This window comes from Alligator sinensis, unplaced genomic scaffold (genome assembly GCF_000455745.1).
Source record: "Alligator sinensis unplaced genomic scaffold, ASM45574v1 scaffold516_1, whole genome shotgun sequence".
Taxonomy (NCBI): Eukaryota; Metazoa; Chordata; order Crocodylia; family Alligatoridae; genus Alligator; species Alligator sinensis.
The window spans coordinates 542,310-561,508 of NW_005841957.1; the positions used below are offsets into that span (position 1 = coordinate 542,310).

A 19,199-nucleotide genomic window follows, 5' to 3' on the forward strand; every position below is an offset into this window, starting at 1 on the left:
ACATCTGTCTGGTGGATCTTATGCCTTCAGACAACTTTACAGTTCAGTTATGTTTCTTCTTTTTTGTGTAACAGTAGGTCTGCCTCCAAATGAAATTGAATATGGTGTCTAGAGGCCTATCTTTTCTCAACTTTGCTTTTCTTTCTCTCTTTTTTACCTACTGGTTAGTGCTTCAAGCAGTTATTGGGCAATTTAAATTGGATTTCTGTTGTTATAGACAGTAATTAAAATGTGGCCTTTGCATTTGATTTTATCATCATGGCAGGCTACTTCCTGTCTGATTAGTTGTCTGAAATCCAGCCTTAGCTGTCACAGACTGTGTTTCATTTTTATCCAGCCAAAACTGCATTACTGCAATATACTGTATTCAGCATAGAGAAATGATAGTCCAATCTTGAACTTTTATTGCCTATATCTTCTGAGAGCTGACTGTTTAAATAACAGAGATCACTCTGAACTATGATCTTTCTTTATCCAAGCAAGTTTCTGTCACTAATTTTTTTTCCATAGTAAAGAGAATAGTCCATAGGATAAAATGTTCATTCACTGCAACTACAAGAATGGCATTTCATCATTCATTGCACGTGGTCTGTACTATTTTAATGCACTCTAATGACCATTTTGGATGATGAAGGAAAAGGCAACATACTTTTTAGGTAAGTTAATTTTAAAATGTTCTTCTGTGCTTTTTCATATGAAATGGCTGCCTAGCTGTCAGTCTACTGAACTGTTGTGTAAACCATTAAAAACAGGAGATTATTTGCTGTTGTTTTTTCTCCTTACATACACAGTTTTTTTTAAAGTCATTATGGTTTTCTTCCAATACATGTTCAGTAATAAATTGATTATTTTTACAAAAAACTGTAATTTGAGGGGGAACAGAAGACCAACCTACCAGCAAAACCTTGGGACTTGAAATCAAAATAGAGTTCTTATTCATTGATGCTTAAAGATAACAATCATCAACAGAAAGAAAACTCAACCTGACTAAGATTTGCTAGATTGGATCCTAACCATGCAAGTTCACATCTTGTATAAACTTCATAAACTTCATGTTTGGGCAAAGAGAAACCCACCTTTATAACTGTTCATTTCAAGCACATGATTAAATATCCACATTCTATCTGGACCTTAACTAAAAAGCTAGGTTTTTAGCATGCTGAACTGTCCTTCCTGTGCTTCAAATATTTATCTGCACAGGTGGAATGCAAAAAGGTGATATGGATTATTATTATTATTATTATTATTATGCTTTCTTTTACTGGGAAAATCATCACTGGGCCTGCTCTTAGAACTCTTTAGATTTATTTTAATTGGATCTGTATGAAAAAGCAATGTCAGAACAACACTAGAAAAGGGACTGTAACAAAAATATTTCCCTCCTGCTTAGTTGTACAAGGTTAATGTGAATAAGAGTCCAGACACCTGAGGCAAGAATCATCATGTACTCTGCTATGTTTTTCATTGGCTAAAGCCAGAAATAAAAGCAACATGACTCTAGATCAGGGCTGGGCAAAAATGCGGCCCGTGGGCCAGATGCAGCCCTCCAGGCCGTTCTATCCGGCCTGTGGTGCCCCTAAAAATTTAGAAAATTAATATTAATCTGCCCCCAGCTGCCTGTCATGTGGCCCTCGGTGGCTTGCCAAAACTCAGTAAGTGGCCCTCCACCCAAAATAATTGCCCACCCCTGCCCTAGATCCTTTGGAAGGCTTTAAAAATGAAAGTGGGACATGGTGGGGCCTTTGTCACAAAATTGGCCTTTAAAGCAGCTTAAATGCCCCTTTGCACTGCTTTAATGGCATTGCTGTTTGCACATTTGGTGCCATATTCCACTTTAAATGACTTTAGTATGTAGCAAAATAAAACACCTTCGACATGTTTTAGTTTGCTACCTAACAAAGTGCAACAGTGCACAGGAAGCCAATGTGTTCAGGGTTTGGCAGGCCCCGCACAGCTCAGGGGCTGTGGGACCCGGCGACAGCCCATGTAGGCAGGCTCCACATAGCTCAGGGACCATTTGGCCTGCCAGCAGCTTACCCCCCGCAGCTACCGAAAAGGCAGGTAAGGATTGGGCCCCCACCCTTGTGTACATGCCACAGCAGGGCCGTTTCTGGGGGTGGAGGGGCAAATCAGGGTGACCACTCCAGGCCCCGTGCTTTGAGGGGTGTCACGGCATGGGATCCCCAGGGATGGCCGTGATACCCCTAGGGTTCCTTGAACATGCCAATCCTGCCCCACGAGCACCCTCTTTCTTGCCTGCCATGTCTTGCTGTTAATTCTAATAAAATCGGGAAGATGCTTTCTCACATATCTTCAGTTAAGCAAAATCCTCTAATCTGTCCAAAATTTTTGGTAAAAGGCATCAGGTTTAAGGTTATAAAAAACAATGTAGAGTAGAAGACAACATCCCACAAATCACTGATGATGAAACGGTAACACAGCTAGTAGCAAGCATTTTCACCTCATAAATATATACGACTGACAAAGATAGAAAGCTGGTCTAAGACTTGTGAAACCTGCATTACTCATTAACTTGCATCCTTCCATGAAAATAAAGCATTAATACAAACTTTTATGGGACTTAAATCTAACCTTAAATCTACCCAAACTTTTTGTGCTTTTTCAAAAACATACTTACAACATTAGAGGTACATACAACACTAATGATATACAGATACATCCCCTGTTTTTATGCAGGCATCAGAAGCATCTTTGAGAGAGACTATGTATATGAACCTAGATATGAAAAACTAATTTAACTGTTAGGACCAGTGGCTTTTCCTAGAAATCGTTTACCTTTGTCACGCTGAAGGAAGCCATCATAAATTAAACACTTCAAGGCAGTAATGAAAAATTCTAAACTTTTCTAAACACAATGTTTTACAGACATTATTTATTACTACATCAAATCCAGTTCTGCATAACAAAGCTGCCAGACTGAATCATGTCATTTTATGTCATCAATCTGCTGCTGTATTCCTGGCACCAAGCAGATCAGTAATCAAATTCCAACCATCACTTTACTGCTACTCCAATTAAGATATGAAGCATCAAAGGAAGCTAAGAGAGGATTTATTTTCTTAGGCCTAAACAAATTATTCTTCATTAACTAGTGAGGGGTAAACTTGAAAATGGTTGAAAGTTTCATTAAGTCTGAGAGAAGGTTTGTCAAAACTTATACAGGATCCTACTCCAACAGTTTTCTTAAAGCAATTAAAAATCAAAGGATGAAGAATGACCTAGGTCCTCTGCAACCCATCACCTGTGAACCTGCTAGGGGGTATTTCTGAAACTCACCTCCCTCTCATACCAGCAATTCCTGATACAAATATCAGGGACATATAGCAGCAACTCTGGAAGCAATCAACTTCTGGGAGTCCCTGAGGAATCTGACAGAAGAGGAAAGGCCATATTATAAAGCAAAATAGAAAGTAAAATGGGTATAGAATTCAGCAGAGTCTTATTGAACACTTAAGGGGATAATAGAGTGTTATATCAAGAACATACCTCCTCTATCTCCAGTGGGAAACCTCTGTCAAATCTTAGAGAGTTTAAGGACAAGATAAATGCTGGATCGTTAGTATATACAGATGTTAACCTATTAGTGAGCAAAATTGCATAAAACCCCCACAACATTCATGTGTTGAAGGAGAGCTGGCTGGTGTGGGACACTTTTAAACATCTAGTCATTTCATTTAGGTGCCTAACAGGGACTTTAGGGTTTTTTGTCACCTCTCAAAATATGGCTATTCAGATGCCCAAAAAGGAGCTCTGCTGGATGCTGGGGACCTTTGAATGTTGGATTCTTAAATTCTAAGCAGTGCTGCTTGTCCATTATCTCACAATATGATATATAACTATACATTATAGATGTGCAGACTTCTGCAATAAAATTAATATAGATAATAATGCAAATACTACACTTACCACTTGTCCATTCTGAGGATTCTTATGAGCATATGGAGGTCCACGGATATGATTCCACATTTGACCAGAAGTCATAGCAAACACAACACACTGAAAAACAAGGAATAAAATATTAAATTCACTGATCTCAGTTTTCCTCTGGGTACTGACACCAGATGCTGGGCATCTTGATTTAAGGTGAATGTCTGTTAACATGTACAAAGCAAATATTTGCATCTACTAAGAGTGCAGAACAGGATTTTTGAATGTGCTCAAGAATGACTTAGCTCTTCTTGCAATGAAGTAAATAGCAAAACCATCATTGAATTGAAATAAATTTAAACATAGATCTTTTAAAAATTCCACACTGAACCCTCCTGTCTTCATGTATGCTATATTTTTCTATGACCTATATAGATATATCTATATCTGTATTTATGTATATATTAAAGAGGATACATTTCAGTTAAAGAGTTCATTATAAATTGCTTAAAAATCTACTCTTGCACAATGCAAAGCTGCTGCAGTTCCTAATCTAATACAAGCACGTTGGAAACAAAAGTCTAGTCAGCTTAACATGCAGGTTCACTTCCAGGTTTGTGCAATTGGAATATAAAGGAGCTGCTTCTACAAAAAAGAATCTTCTTCCTGTAAGAGTGTTATCCTATTTTATAAAGTCTAATGCAGAGTATATGACTTTTCCTTAACTTGTGACAAAATCCTTGGCGGAGTCTACAGAAACATGGAATTTGTAGAGCTACACTGGGGATTGAGGAAACTGTGAAAACACCCCTTCTCAGAAATGATGGTATAGCACCTACAGAATAATAAAAAAAAAAATCATAAGCATGGCAGTAGTCACTACCAAGTATTTAAAAAGGAAACAAGGACTCATTCCTGATTACCAAGTAAAGAGCAACAGATGTGAAAAATCTGGAATGTCTAAACATGTCTTATAAGGTAGTCCTTGAAAGAATGAAATATGTACCATTTGGCTGAATGAGGACACCTTGGTAAATTTCTACCAGAATTAAAGCATCAAAGAGAAACAACAAATTGACCCTGATTCTGCAAAGAGCTTGTAATATGCTTGTTATTGACTATGAACATTTCTATCAACGTCAAGGGTACTACTGACAGCGCTTATAGTTAAACACAAAATGAAGGCTTTAAAATATATCACTGGTCCAAGAAAATTAGATAGCTTGGTACATATTAAAAATGGTTAGCAAAACAAAAAAAAAAGATTAATTGTATTAGGTGCCTCTGATTGTTTACTTTAAAATAAAATGTTATTTACACATTTAGATTAAAAATCAAGGTTGATTTTTCTTGATATAAAAAGGTATGCCATGCCAATAGAGGCTTCATGAATTGCTAGTGCAGTGCAGTTAAGAGGACAGGATGCTTCCATTGCAGGATAAAAGGACCAAATAGTTATTTTCATGTCTTGCTAATGCAGGCTGCAGAGGAATTTCTATTGTGATTCCACTGATGAGTCACACAGGAGACAGCAGATGTTTCTAAGACATGAAGATAACAAGGAAGTTGCAATTGAAGATGAAAATACAAAGGGGAGGTGAGAAAAAGGTCTCAAGAGGCCAAAAGTTAGGAAGCTAAAAAGTAAACTTAGGAAAGAGAAGAAACTGATGCACAAGATTTACAAATCCTGGCTTCTGAAACAGTCACCTCTCAGGATTTTTTTTAAATCCTGATATTTACAATATACTCTCTAGGGAGAAATCTGCATGCACAGGAGGTAAGGGGGTTGGGGAGGGAAGGGGCAGAATAAAATAATAAAATCTGTACATAGAAAACATTTTTTACAGATTAAATTTTGCTGATCAATTTCTTAACTGAAACCTTGACCACAGAGCACAAACGATTTCTCCATTCTGCTGTACCAACACAGAATTATACCTCTTCATGTTATGGCAATTTCCAACAGAAAAAAAACAAAACACATACAGTATTTTTTGTTTAGTGTAGGCAAGACTATTTATAAATGAACTAACATTTATTATGTGAAACAGAATGATGGCTCACCCCAAAAAAATTGCAAACCAAACTTAGTTAGTTGGTTTAATTATCAGTGATGTAATTAATAAGACTGAGTAAAATTATTAATGTCCTGGACCATATACTCCCATGGCCTGCTCCTCTGCTAGCAAACTTTGCTTCTGTTTGTCTCCCTGCTATGTCACACCTCTGTAGTGTTCCACAGTCTCCACTAGGGCAGAAGTTGGCAATATTTTCCAGCAGGAGGGCTGGAATGACTCAGCTTGGTCAGATCCAGGCAGACATCAGGACCTAGCTGCTGCCACCTCTTCTTCTCATTGCTCAATTGCAGTGTGGCATAGCAAACGTCTTCCTTCACCTGCACACATGCTGCCTGATTGCAGCATACCACAGTCAGAGCTTCTCCTCTACCAGAGTCCCAGGTAGCTGACCAGAGTGCAGGGCAGGGGCAGCTGGAGCCCCAAGCAGTTGACTGGTACATGCAGGGGAACCCCACCTCTGTAAAATGCCACCAAAGCCACAGCTCTGAGGGCTGAATCCAAAGGCTTCACAGGCCAGACTCCCAATCCCTGCACTACAGCTCCATTTTGGAGGGGAGGAAGGTGGAATTTCCTTCCATTCTTATCTAGTTTTTTAACGTTCTAAAATACTATGCTTTCATCATTTCCATTAACCACTTATTGAATATTACTATAAAACTTCTAGGAATTTTTTCTTGATATTCAAATTGGATTCCTTCTTTATTTATATCCATCAAGGCCACACTAATGCTACTCTGAATTCTCTTCATCATTATCATTTATATTGTTGAAATACTTAAAGATATCCACAAGTATCAAAATGCAGTATTCCGAATGCATTTGTATAGATTATACATATATTTATACTTTGTGCCTACTGCATCTGAACACGTAGCTACAAACTACATTGACCTCTTCTATTTCCATATGATCAAATGCATGAGAAAAACTGGATTTTCAAAAGCACTAAAGGGCTTGTTAAATTTACTTCATTACGATCCTTAGAGTCTTCCTGTATTAGTTTTCCAGACTTCTGCCTCTCACTGAACAAGATAATAACTTGTGATGTGTCTTATGAATCTCTATTTTCATTCAGTTCCACTTCTGGACAATTGGTATGCAGAACAGTGACTCCCATTTGTACATTTTCTGGTGCAAAATGGTATCAAGGCAGTCTGGATAAAGTAAGAGTAGTGAAGCTGCAATGGCTTTTCTTAGCACTTCCACGAAGCCTGCAGCTGGGAATGCTTCTGCCTCAAAGCACCCCAAGATCTGACACGGTGCTTTAGGAAACTTACTGGATTCACAGCATGTGCATCTTTGAAGCATTCACTGTCTGACAGTTACAGCCCCTTTCTTAGGCTTATTCCCCCCATGACAGTTTCTTAAAAGAAAGAGTTTCTTGCCATAACCTCTGTCATTTTCTGCTCTATAACACCTCTAAAAACAGGGAAACTTAAGAGCCAACTTGCAGATCACAAAGGCCCTAAAAAGCATGTAGGTTGATTTGGCTTAGTTTTTGACAGAAATATGAATGATAGGAGCAGGCCACTAGGGTATATGGGGAGAGCTTATTGACTATTCCTGGCCATGTCCCATATTTCTGGGGCTCTACTACATACTTTTGTTTGAATATGTCACTTTGTCAAGAGGCCTAGGTAAAGTTTAATGAACAGTTACTATCTACAAAAAGGCTTCTTAATCCCCCCCATCTTGAAATCCAGATCCGGTCCCTAAGGCCATGTCATTTGGCCCATAGGGCTCCCCACAGGACTGGAAATTTGGTGGCAGAAGACTGGTGGCAGCACTCCCCTGCTACCAAATTTCCAGACTCAGGCCCTGCATGCTAAATCAGGCACCTGATACTGCTGTGCAGGGCTGGCATAAGATGCCAGGGCCCAATACCAGGCCCCAGTGCCCAAACCAAGCACACAGGGCTAGGAGGAAGCCCACTCCAGTCATTTGGCCCGCAGAGCCAAAAGTTTGAGCACTGCTGATCTATAGGTTTGCTTAAGTAGTTGCCAGAGGCTTGAAAGGCCATTTAGCATGGATCCTGAAATGAATCTTCATGAGGTCATATTGTAAGGAGTGACCGAGAAACCACTATTCAAAGACGAAGCAGAAGAGAATGTTATGTGACGAATGCCCATCTGCAATAAGGAGGAGACAGTCTTAGATAAAGGGGGCTTGAAAACAAAATAAGAAACAGAGTACTGGGTTATAGGGCTCATTAAAATACTAAAAATCACGCCCCTAGGTGGGGAAAAAGTATGCTAATGAAACATACATGTATGTAAATGAGATACATGGCTAAAACACAGGTATAGAGACATGCTCAGTAAAGAACTCCTTGCGTCACTCCTTTATAACCAATCAGCAAACAAGGATGCTTATGAAGGCTCAAAAACTCCTGTATAAAAGATGCTTAGAAATAGTAATCTGGTGTGCTTGTTACGTGAAATTATTCCGCTCACACCTTTTATTGCTAGCAATAAACTTTCTTTGTACTTTCTCCCCTGGTATCTTTATTGGCCTTTGCATACCGGGCACAATCCCAGACTTGAGCTGGGGCTCAACAATATATGTTGAAAATCATCTTCGTCGAGTCCCTCAACAAGTTAAGAATAAACTCAAAATATTGTATATTTATGAACAACATAACAAGAACTATAAATTAATCTTTGCTAATATAAAGTGTTAAACATGTTTGTATCTATTTTAAACCAAAAATAACTTAAATTAAGATGCGACTCATGCATCATTTCTTGCATTATTTTCTAGGATTTGTTTTTGGTTCTATCCAACTTAAATTTGCCTCTGTGGTTCCAGAAACTTACAAAAGCTATATGGCTGCAATGGCTTTATTCAAGTTATATACAATAGTTATCCACTCAAGTGGTATCAGGAAGGGAGAAGGTATACAACTGTGTGCCAAAGAAGATAGTTACATATAGTAACTTATTTTTCAAGATGTGCTCACGTACACAGCATTATAAGAGTAAGTAAAACTACCCAGGGCACTTGAATCAGAAACTTTTGCTAGCTACACCATCATGGTACATCATGCACCATGTGTCTCGGTGCTATCAGCTAAGGGCATAAAAGAGGACTGGTTGTCCTAATTGCTTCCATTTCTTTAAAGTAGTAAATTGATGATGACCACCCCAAAGATGTGGGGACCAATGAAATGAGAGGTATTTTACAATTCTAAGAACAGTTACTGTAAAGTAACTGTGTCATCCTTGGAGTTATTTTGCACATGCACATTTCATTGTAGCTTCAAGCAGTTGGTTTTGGTAGGACTCAGGAGTAGTAAGACTTTCAAATCTACCAAAATATCAAGTAGATTATTGTTATGCCGAAATCCACGTTAAGCCAAGAAGCCTAGCCTACAAGCATGATAATTTGAAAATGTATGTGAGACCATGTGAGGGCATTATGTATATTTGTAATGGGAACTTTGTTCAAAAGGCTGCTGAAGTAGCAAACAGTCCACTCAAATGAGGTTATTCTTCAGCAAAGGTTAGCTGACTAGAAAGTAACAATTCCTTATTCAAAATGTCACCCATCTCAAAAGTCACTGAAGTTCTACCATTTTTCTTTCACTATGCACTGAAAAAAAAATGTTTCAGAAAGTATCTTTTATTAGACCAACCTATGATACCAAAAAAATCACATCTACCCAAATCACCTTGCCTGCCTATGCCCTTAGACCAACACAACTACAACCCAAAACCCCTCAGAAAGGCTCTTAATTGTTTTGTTTTCAGTATAAAAGAATAGGGTTCTGTAATTAAGGAAATTACCTGTTCCTTTTCTCTTCGTAAGTGAGGCTTGGGAAAGAGAATCAGTAGACAACCTGATTTAAGTGGGCATACATTTTACATGTTGTCACAAAGAGATGCTGCCCTCGTAGAATATCGTGTAAAGTGGATCGGTTACCAAAGCTTAAAGTTATGGATCAGAGTCATAGAGAAGTAGGGACCTTGGTCATCTAGACCAATTCCCTGCCTGAGGCAGGATCATTTCTGTCCAAGACATTCTATACAAATCCACTGTTTAACTGCTTAGCCAAACTATACAGTCAACTCCAACACAACACACGCCATAACACTCTAACATCCCACAGGTAAGGCAGGAGGACCAGAGCAGCTAATGTCCTGCTATTGTAAAGGTTGTTGAGAGACAGTAGGAAGGGGGATCCAAAAGTGGGGAAAGGCTCTAGAATAGGGGTATCAAACTCACCCCAGACCCCAGCCCAGATCCAGATCACAGAAGCTCTTCCCAGGCTGGATCTGTGGGGCCTTGTTTGGGATGCAGCAGTATGAGTCCAGAGCCAGGCAGCAGCGTGGATCTGTGATGTCCTTCCCCTTCTATGCATTCATCAGGCAAATTATCTGCTAGTTTTGATGTTAAATTAAAAATAATAATGAATATGTGGAAAGTATACCTTGCTATTTGAAATTTACTTCTGTAAACTGATTAATATTATTTTCATTTAACTGTATCCAGTTTCTTTTTCTATTCTGATGTTTTGAACACTCATTCACAGTAGCCATAACAAGAGAAAGGGAGAGAATGTGTAAAGATGATATTCAAATCCTTAGGAATAGTCCCAGTAAGATTTTTATTTTTATTAGCAATTAGGGAAGTTAGTATCAACCAGATCCTCAAAGAGGTGATATTCAGAAAATGCATAAGAGTTTGTGAAAAATTCCCACATCAATTCAACATTTTTTTTCTTTTACTACTGATTGAGGCAAACTTCCTGATAAGTTCTTTGAATGTATTCAAGTGCTCAGAAATGGGAGACATTGATTCTGGGGAGCTGCCCTATCCAGAGGGGAGGATAAGATATGGAACTGGTGCTTTTTCTAACATTTTCTCCTCTTAGAATCACAGAGAAGTAGTTATCTAATCCAGCCCCCGGCTTAAGACAAGAGGATCCCTGACTAATACACCCTAGTCAAGTGCTGGTCTAACCAGCTCTTCAAGATATCTTGAGGTAGAGATTCCAACCTTCTCTAGGTAGCTTGTTTCAAAGCTTGAGCATCCTCGTTGTCAGAAAGTTCCTCCTAGTTGTTTCCCAGAGGACGACAGAGAAAAGCTCATCTCCATCCTCTCTATAAAATTGCTCGTTGGGAATTTCGGGAACCTGGGGACTGGTATTAAATCTCCCCTTAGTTTTCTCTTCTTCAGACTAAATAACCCTGACTGTTTCAGCCTCTCTTAATAAACCTTGCTTTCTAGGCCCCTAATGATTTTGCTGCTCTGCACCTCCATGAGTTCTCAAAGAAAATAACTAATGGCTCCCAAATTACTGTGAACAATTCCTTTACTACCCTAGGGTATTTCAAGACCTGCTACCCTGAAAGCGTTCAGCTTCTCTAAGTAACTCCTAGCCTGTTCTATTACTCTAGGCTGTTTGTCTCCTTTCCTATCTTCACTGCCAACTGCACTTATCACCTGGTAGATACTACTATTTCTGAAGACTGAAGTAAAAAGGCATTAAATATTTTAGCCTTCTCCTCATCATCTACAACTAGACCACCTTCTGCATTCCGTAAGGGACCCATGGTTTCTCTGGTCTCTCTCTTACTTTTGACATACTTGTAGAATGCCTTTTTATTATCTTTCATGTCCCTTACCAGCTCTAACTCAAATTGTGCCTTGGCCTTCCTAATTTTCTCCCCCCACATGCCTGTATGATACTCTTATATACTCTTCCCTAGTACAAGTTTCCACTTATTAAATTCCTTTTTGAGTTTCAGCTCATTAAAAGAGATTGCTTTCTTGTGTGACTATATGGAATAAATGCATCAGTTATTGAGGTGTAGCTTTTTGTTTTTTTGTAGTTGAAACAGGTGATTCTGGAAATTTAGGTCCCGAGTGAAATCAAGTTGATCTCAAGGTGTTGCAGCACCTTGTTTGAGAAACACTGGTGTGGTGGAATAACAGGTAGACATTTAATTGGTGTTAAAACGGACACTGAGGACATGTACAGTTTGCCTGAGGCTGGTTAAGTGTTGACAGGATTGAACAATATCTATACGGCCAAAATGTTGGTCTTGACAACAATCACCTTGGTACCAGTCAAAAGTGTTATCTTTAAATGTTCTGTTGTCTATAACTCGTTGTACTATTTTCATAATCCAGTGCCAGAAGACATGTGGTATTTGTAAGGCAAATTTTTAAGGGAATATGAATACAACCGGTCTGTCCAACACTAGAATTTTTATTACACTTGCCAGAGCCAAAGTATGGGCACAATGCTTGTTTTAATTGATTTCCTTGTACAAGACAGAAAGAATTTGAGGTCTGAACCCTTGTCCGTCACGATTAAGTACAGATATTCAAAAAGCCCAAGCCTGAATTGATTCAATCTGTGCTGGCTAGTCTAACCTGCATAAATTAACTGATTTACAAGTGGATAGACATTCATTTTTGATTCAGGAAATGCAAGCACATACCTGCATTGGCTCAGGCCAGAACCCAGGGGCACTAGAACAAGCCCTCCCTTCCCTTCTACACTCCTGAGCTGAGAGGCAGGGGGGGAGGCAGGGGCATGGCCAGGCCATGGCAGGCTGCTATGATTAGGGCTGGGTTTAAACCCCCATCCTGGCCTGTACAGTCCCTAGCCAGGGTGTGCCTAGATGGGGGAGGGGGAAGCAACCCTTGCCAGATCTCTCCCCACTCTTCCCTCCCTCACTGCTCAAGGGGCAGGGACTGTTGCCAGACCCTTTGCTGCACAGTGAAACTTCATTTGATATAAGGTTTTCAGGGTAGGATTCATTTGATATAAGCATTTCAGGGTGGGAGATGCCTGCACTCAGATGGCTTTGAAGCAAGCCAGGAAGGAGCTTATCAGAACATAAAGCTTATCAGCCCATCAAGCCCTACAAACAAAAACAAAAGTGTCTCCCTTGTTAGTTCAAGCTCTTCCTACCTGCAGGTTGCAGGCATTTGCAAGCCACTGGCTTCTTGCTCAACCATGATGCTCCCCATTCACACACACTCTCTATCAGCAGCTGGAATGCAGCTGGAAAACAGAGCTGCCTTGATGCTAGCCTTATCCTGTTTAAGAAATGAAAAAGCTAAACAGAGATCCCAGATGCACGCACACTGCTACCAGCAATAATCACAGCAATCATGGGGATTAAGTAAAGTGCTCAACAAAGGTCTGGATATCTGGTACGTGGCAGTGGAAGCGTGGGGAGGGTGGCAAAGGCAGCGAGAGAAAGCAGGAGAGCCAGAAACCTAAAGAAGCCAAGGAAGAAGGGTGAGAGCTGCAGCCCTGGCTGGCTGACAGACATTCCCAGGTGACCTGCTGATAAGTACCAGGATGCCCAAAGTAGACACTGTTCTGTCTACCTCTGTTACAGTGAAATTGGCAACATCTCTCATTAGTTAGCAGGGGGGGCAGAAGGGGGTCATGGCTAGATGCCCCTAGCCTGAGGCAAAAGGGGATCCCATTTGGAGCCCCTGCAAGTGGGAAAGGAAAGGGGGTGGGGAATTGCTTAAGCAGGGAATCCCTGCTTAAGCAATGAGCCGCGAAGACTGGAGGTGGGAAAAGAGGGAAGCCTGGCAGATACTGCTGTGCCTCTGCCAGACAGATCCCAGCTGCAGTCCCCCACCCCTTTCTCAGCCAGCTGGAGCAGTGATAGTGCTCCGGCTAGGGAGGAGAGGCGCCAGGCCAACCCTGCTCTCTGGAACAGACATCACAGCCCAGCCCAGCACAGGGCTGAAAAACATGCTGGGATGGTAGGGACTTGGACTTGGGGACTTGGATTTAACTTAAACCAGGAAGGGGTCTAGGACAGAAGTTCCATAAACCGGTTTGATGTCAGTCAAGGAATTAAGTCTGATACTACATTCAATCAGATTTATCTTAAACCAGTTTTGGCCATTTGAAACTGGTTTATGTCAGCTGGACTTCTGTTCTGTTACAGGCTTAAACCAGCTTCTGATCACTTAAACTTAAACTTCTGTCTCTAACCCATATGTCCATTACTCAAACAAAACATGCCGCTTGACCTTCTACAAATCAGTAGGCACAACAGCTCTGCATAATAACAGTGGTTGAAGCCTGGAGCCTTCTGCATGATCACAAGTAACTAACTCAAGAGGACCTGTTAAAAAAAAAAAAAGATTTTAGAAAAAAATAGTTCTATTCATTAAGAACAGCAGTGGGGGGAATAGTTTCAATATGCTTTATGTTAAGTAGTTAACTAGGAGAGAAAGTCATTACTTAGACTAATTTCTCTCAGCGAAGTGTATTTTTGCTTCAGGTCCCACTATGCATGAGAAGATAGAACAGGGAGGGTGCCAGTGCAACCGCACCATTTGTATAATTGGCATAAGGACATAGAGTGCGTATGTTATAGTTCTGCTAACAGAGGTGTCTAATTCAAGTGTGCAAGATACCCAGATATTAACAGTGGAGAAATATGTAGATAATCACTCAAAAAAGAACATTTTTATGGACACTAGTCATATTTTATTTTATGCCATGTACTAGTTATCACTTCTAAATTAACTCCTGCCTCTTTTTCTGACAAAAATAGTTAAGTAAAATATATGTTTATATGTGGAGATTTTTCTTCCTTTTCATTTAAAGCAAAAAGATATATGAAATAAGTGCTGAATATGAAATAGTATATACAGTTATGATTTTTCAAATCAAAGTAAAATCTAATTAAGAGTTTTGGGAAATAGACTCTACTCAATATCTATTCTCATTGGGGCAGGATCTGTAAGAACTATATATTATTAAGAGAATAAAGCACATGTACTTCCTCCTACTGTTATCATACAATTATAGTACTTTTCAAATGATTAAGAAAGGATAGATGTTAGTCCAAATCCTGCTCTACTACACAACTGAAAATCCCAAAACACCATTATAAAAGTGATACTAACTCAATTAGGAAAGTGACATGAAACCAAAAATGCCATCCCCGTGAAGCTTGTTGGATGCTGTGCGAGAAGGATAGGAAGGAGCAGAGGGTGAGGGGGCTACTCCATCCCAGTATGTGCAAACACTGAGAGATAGATTGCAGAAAGCTAACCAGGTGGCCAGAGATAACTTGAGAGAGGCACATAAGAGGCAAAAACAGCAGTATGATAAGAATGTAGGGGAATGCAAGTTGCAGGTGGGACAGAGGGTGTTGGTCCTGCTGCCCAGCTCCACAAGTAAGTTCCTGACATGCTGGCAGGGGCCTTTCCAGATTGTCTGCCTGATTGGCCTGGTCAAGTACGAGGTACTGCACCCTAGACATAGGTGAGAAAAACAGATATAACATGCTAATTTGTTAAAGCTGTGGCAAGAGTCAGAGGGACTCCTGGCTATGCCACTGCTGGAGCAGGAAGAGTTGGCAGGGGGAGGGGGGGGGCATTGGTGGACCTGAAAGGGAGCTGGGAAGTGAGGGGGGAAGTTCCCATAGGCCAAGATCTTACTGCCGAGCAGCGGAGGCAGCTGGCCAGGCTAGTTCAGGACTTTGCCAATGTGTTCAGTGAGATAGCCGGTAAAGCCCAAGGCACAATACATATGATTGTGATGCTCAAAGGGCCTATAGTAAGACAAAGATGGCGACAGATACCCTACCATCAGTATCCAATGGTAAAGGAAGAGATAAAGAAAATTCTGGAGCAACGGATTATTAGGGAACCCTGGAGCCCCTGGTGCAGCCCAATAGTGATGTTCCCGAAGGCTGATGGAACTTCGCAGCTATGTATCAACTTCTGTATTTCTGTTATTATTTGCTTGGCCGAGAGCTCATGGTTATAACGGACCATGCCCCTTTGAAATGGCTCCAGTCAGCCAAAACGGACAATACACAAATCACATGCTGGGCCGTGGTGTTACAGCCATTTCAGATCTCAATGGAGTACAAACCAGGGAAAAGCAATGTAGTTGCTGACTTTCTATCTCACTGCCATTCAGGGGAGGTGATGTCACCAGGGGGAGACATCACCACCAGCACCAGGTAATAAGAGAAGATTGCACTGTGGTGTCACGAGGGAGGGATATGTGAGAGGGGAAGAGAGAGCCCCTCACCCCCGACTCACTCCATTACTCACCGCAGGGGAAGTGATAGGCAGAAGCTGCGGCAAGACACCGAGACAGCAAACTGAGACAGAGCAGTTTCGGAGCTGCCTGAGCCTGGAAATCAGTGGCAAAAGGGGGAGTGGCCAGATAGAGGCACAGGCCATTCAAATGGCAGCTGGAAACACAGTTGCAGGGCATGCAGGAGAGAAAGAGAATGCCAGTGGGGAGATGCCAGGGCATGCCCCCAGGAGAAGCCCGGGGAGTGCTGCAGAGCATGGCACTGGGGAGCAGTGGCATGCCTAGGAGATGCTCCAGGAGGTAGGTCTGGCAAGGCCGCGGGTGCAGTGAAGAAACCTGAGCAGCACACCATGGAGCCGCAGGAGGCGGCAGAAGCCCCACCACAGAACACGGTAAAAGGGAGGCATGCGGTGCAGGGGCCAAGAGGACCAGGCCAAATGCTGCAGCAACACAAAACCTACCGGGGACCTGCAAAGAGGGAAAGAAGCTGGGGGTTGCACCAGGCAGCAAGAGAGACGACAGTGCAGGGCTATGGCAGCCTGAGGCCAACTCAGGAGGGAGAGCCATGTGGAACGGCCAAGGCCGGCGATGAGGGCAGCACCGGGAGTGGACTGGACAACCCAGCCTCAGGTCAGACAAGGATGAGGTGGGAAGGGGCAGCGACCCAGAAAAGTATCTCACAAGACAACAACCAAGGGCACAGCGGGGAGCTGCTGGCCCAGCAGGCAACCCTTGAGCAGGGAGAGTGAAAAGCCCCAGCCGGGCTATCTGTGGGGCCTGGGAGATGAGACACAGGGCCTCATAAGTGAATGCTGATTATTTTCTGTTCCATTGTTGTTATCCTTAAGTTCCTTTTCTGTCGCCATTGGCATTATCCTTAAGTTCCAGGTTACCTCAAGATTGAGGTGACTTTCATTGCAAAGCCCTGGGTCCATGGTCAAAGGATGTCCTGTAAAGAATTTGCAGACAGGAGGTTGGCACCCTCAAGAAGCGGGATGCTACAGGTAAGAAGACATCACTTATTGTTACGTCTCAGCTCTGTATTCTTGGGGAACCCTGGTACAGGATGCAGTCTGTCTGACTCACAAAGGACTCACCCCCCCCTCCCTCCCCTCCTCTACCTAAACGAAACTGATTAAGATGCAGTGAGAGACGCACCTAAGACCCTCACCAGATAAGGGTGACGAGTGAATCAACTGCCCTAGGTCTCATTTACATGAGAGATGAAAAACAGAAAGCCTGAAGCAGAGACTGCAGTGAATTCTGGGACCAGAGAAGCAGGAGAGCGCTGCATGATGGGGAATCTGTGCTTCCAATGTTAATCAACCCATGTTCACACACACCCAGCTCAGCATTTATCAGACCAGTTCTAATCTGGATTTGCTAAGGACTTTTCCCCCCCCAGACACACACACACAGCTCTAAGTTTAATAGGCATCTCGGACCGTACATTCCCCGGTCCCACTATGGGAGGCCTATTTAAACTTGATTGACTAAAACTCGGTTGCCGGGTTAGGGAATGCTGAGGCAAGAGACCGAGTCAGAGGGGGTATGGGCAACATTTGAACAATGGTTAAGGGTTCATCACAGCATCCAGCCTGCTGGAGCCCTAATCCCAGGTGTTGTCATATCTTTCCCGAGACGACTGGTGGGAGTCCTCTCCACAAAAGGTTATGAGCACCCCAATAATTGTCTTAAGTCTGTTAAAAGACTATAGTAAGATCTGGAAAAGTCATGCTAAGCTGAGGCTTGTGCACAACAAGTAAAAATCCAAAATCCTGATGCTGCAAGCTATCTATTGTTCCTGAAGAAACCATGAGATATCCCATCAGTATATCTGCCACCCATAGGAATTTCAAGCTGGCTCCCAAGTATTTGGGTTACTCCCTAATCTTAAGTGTTTCCTGATTATCAATCAGTTTCCTGAGATGGTCCAAACCAGATAACCCCTTGTCAATAGAAAAGACAATGATTTACACTACTGAGGGTGCTACGGAGCAGCTGAACTGAGGGTATAAAAATCTGTAAGTGTGTGTGCTGCTAGAGGGAGAGAAGAAGAAGAGGAAAAGGAAGGAAAAGAAGTAGAAGCAGGAGGAAAGAAGGAGAAGAAGAAAACCCCTGTGCTGACACCATCCCCTGTCGTTCTTGGGACGCTGGAAGAACAGATCATCTCTCCCTTCAAGGACTGTGCTACAGACTGTGCCTGTCAGCTTTGCAGCCTGAGTACCGTGGACTAGGTGAGATCCCAGCGTTCTCTGTCTTCTTTCTAGGCATAAACTTCTGAACCTGAACTGTATCAGTTAAGCTTGAGCTAAGTTTCCCCAAATACTTAGTGAAACCAGGGTAGTATTGTCATTGTTGGTGTTTGTTTTTCTTTTGCATGTCTATTACTACTAGTACTATTATATATTTCATATGCTTAGCAATAAATAACTTTTATAGTCAAACTGGTAGTAATTGGGTATATTTTTCCTTCTCTGCTTCTCTTTCCTCCCGTGCTCTGCAGCAACGCTTCTTTTACCTATGCTAAAGATCCCTGTGAAGCCCAAATTATTGTGGGGTCTGCTCATCAAGAGGCCAAAGATTGGGACGTGCTGAGTTTGAAACACATAAGGGGATCAGCTTGTACAGGCTGATTGACCCAGTTTGACTCAGACGTGCCCTTATGAACTGAATGCTGGCCCATGAGGGTGTCAGCTGGACACCCAGCCGGATTCAGAGGGATTCTGTTTACCTGTGTGCTTGTGTCTGACTGCATTTTATTGTTGCTCTTATGAACTGATTCTTGGCATATGAGGGTGTCAGCCTGTCCATGCTGATCAGCCCGGCCAGGTCAGGCGTGTCACGTTAATTTGTGTGTGTTTGTGTGTATGACTGATTTGGTGACTGGAGGAACCCAGCCCATTGAGATTGAGTCCTGCAAGATAGCTCCACTGGGGGTGAGGGCTTGCAGAAGGGAGAAATACAGCTCCGTATAGTAACACAAGCAGCACATTGACAGAATCACCAAGACCCTAGAAACTATCCCTAATAAATGAGCACACTCCAAAGTAATGGGAGTAATGGGCAGATTTGGTAACATTATAAGTGAGACCTCCAGAGATGAAGGGCCATCTCAGCCATGGATGTGGTAAGGATGAGTGTGACGACTGTAGGTGTCGTAGGGCTTGCTGCCAGTGCCCTGAGTT

The 19,199-nt window shown here is 41.9% G+C and overlaps 1 protein-coding gene across 1 annotated transcript in view; it reads right to left on the reverse strand.

Annotated features, from left to right (window-relative positions):
- The window catches only part of TUSC3 (tumor suppressor candidate 3), a 230,268-nt gene that overhangs the window by 182,966 nt on the left and 28,103 nt on the right, over window positions 1–19,199 (reverse strand). The window contains exon 5 of the mRNA XM_014518476.2: window positions 3,928–4,017. Within this exon, the coding sequence (XP_014373962.1) occupies window positions 3,928–4,017 (90 nt within the window). The remainder of the gene's footprint in view (window positions 1–3,927; window positions 4,018–19,199) is intronic.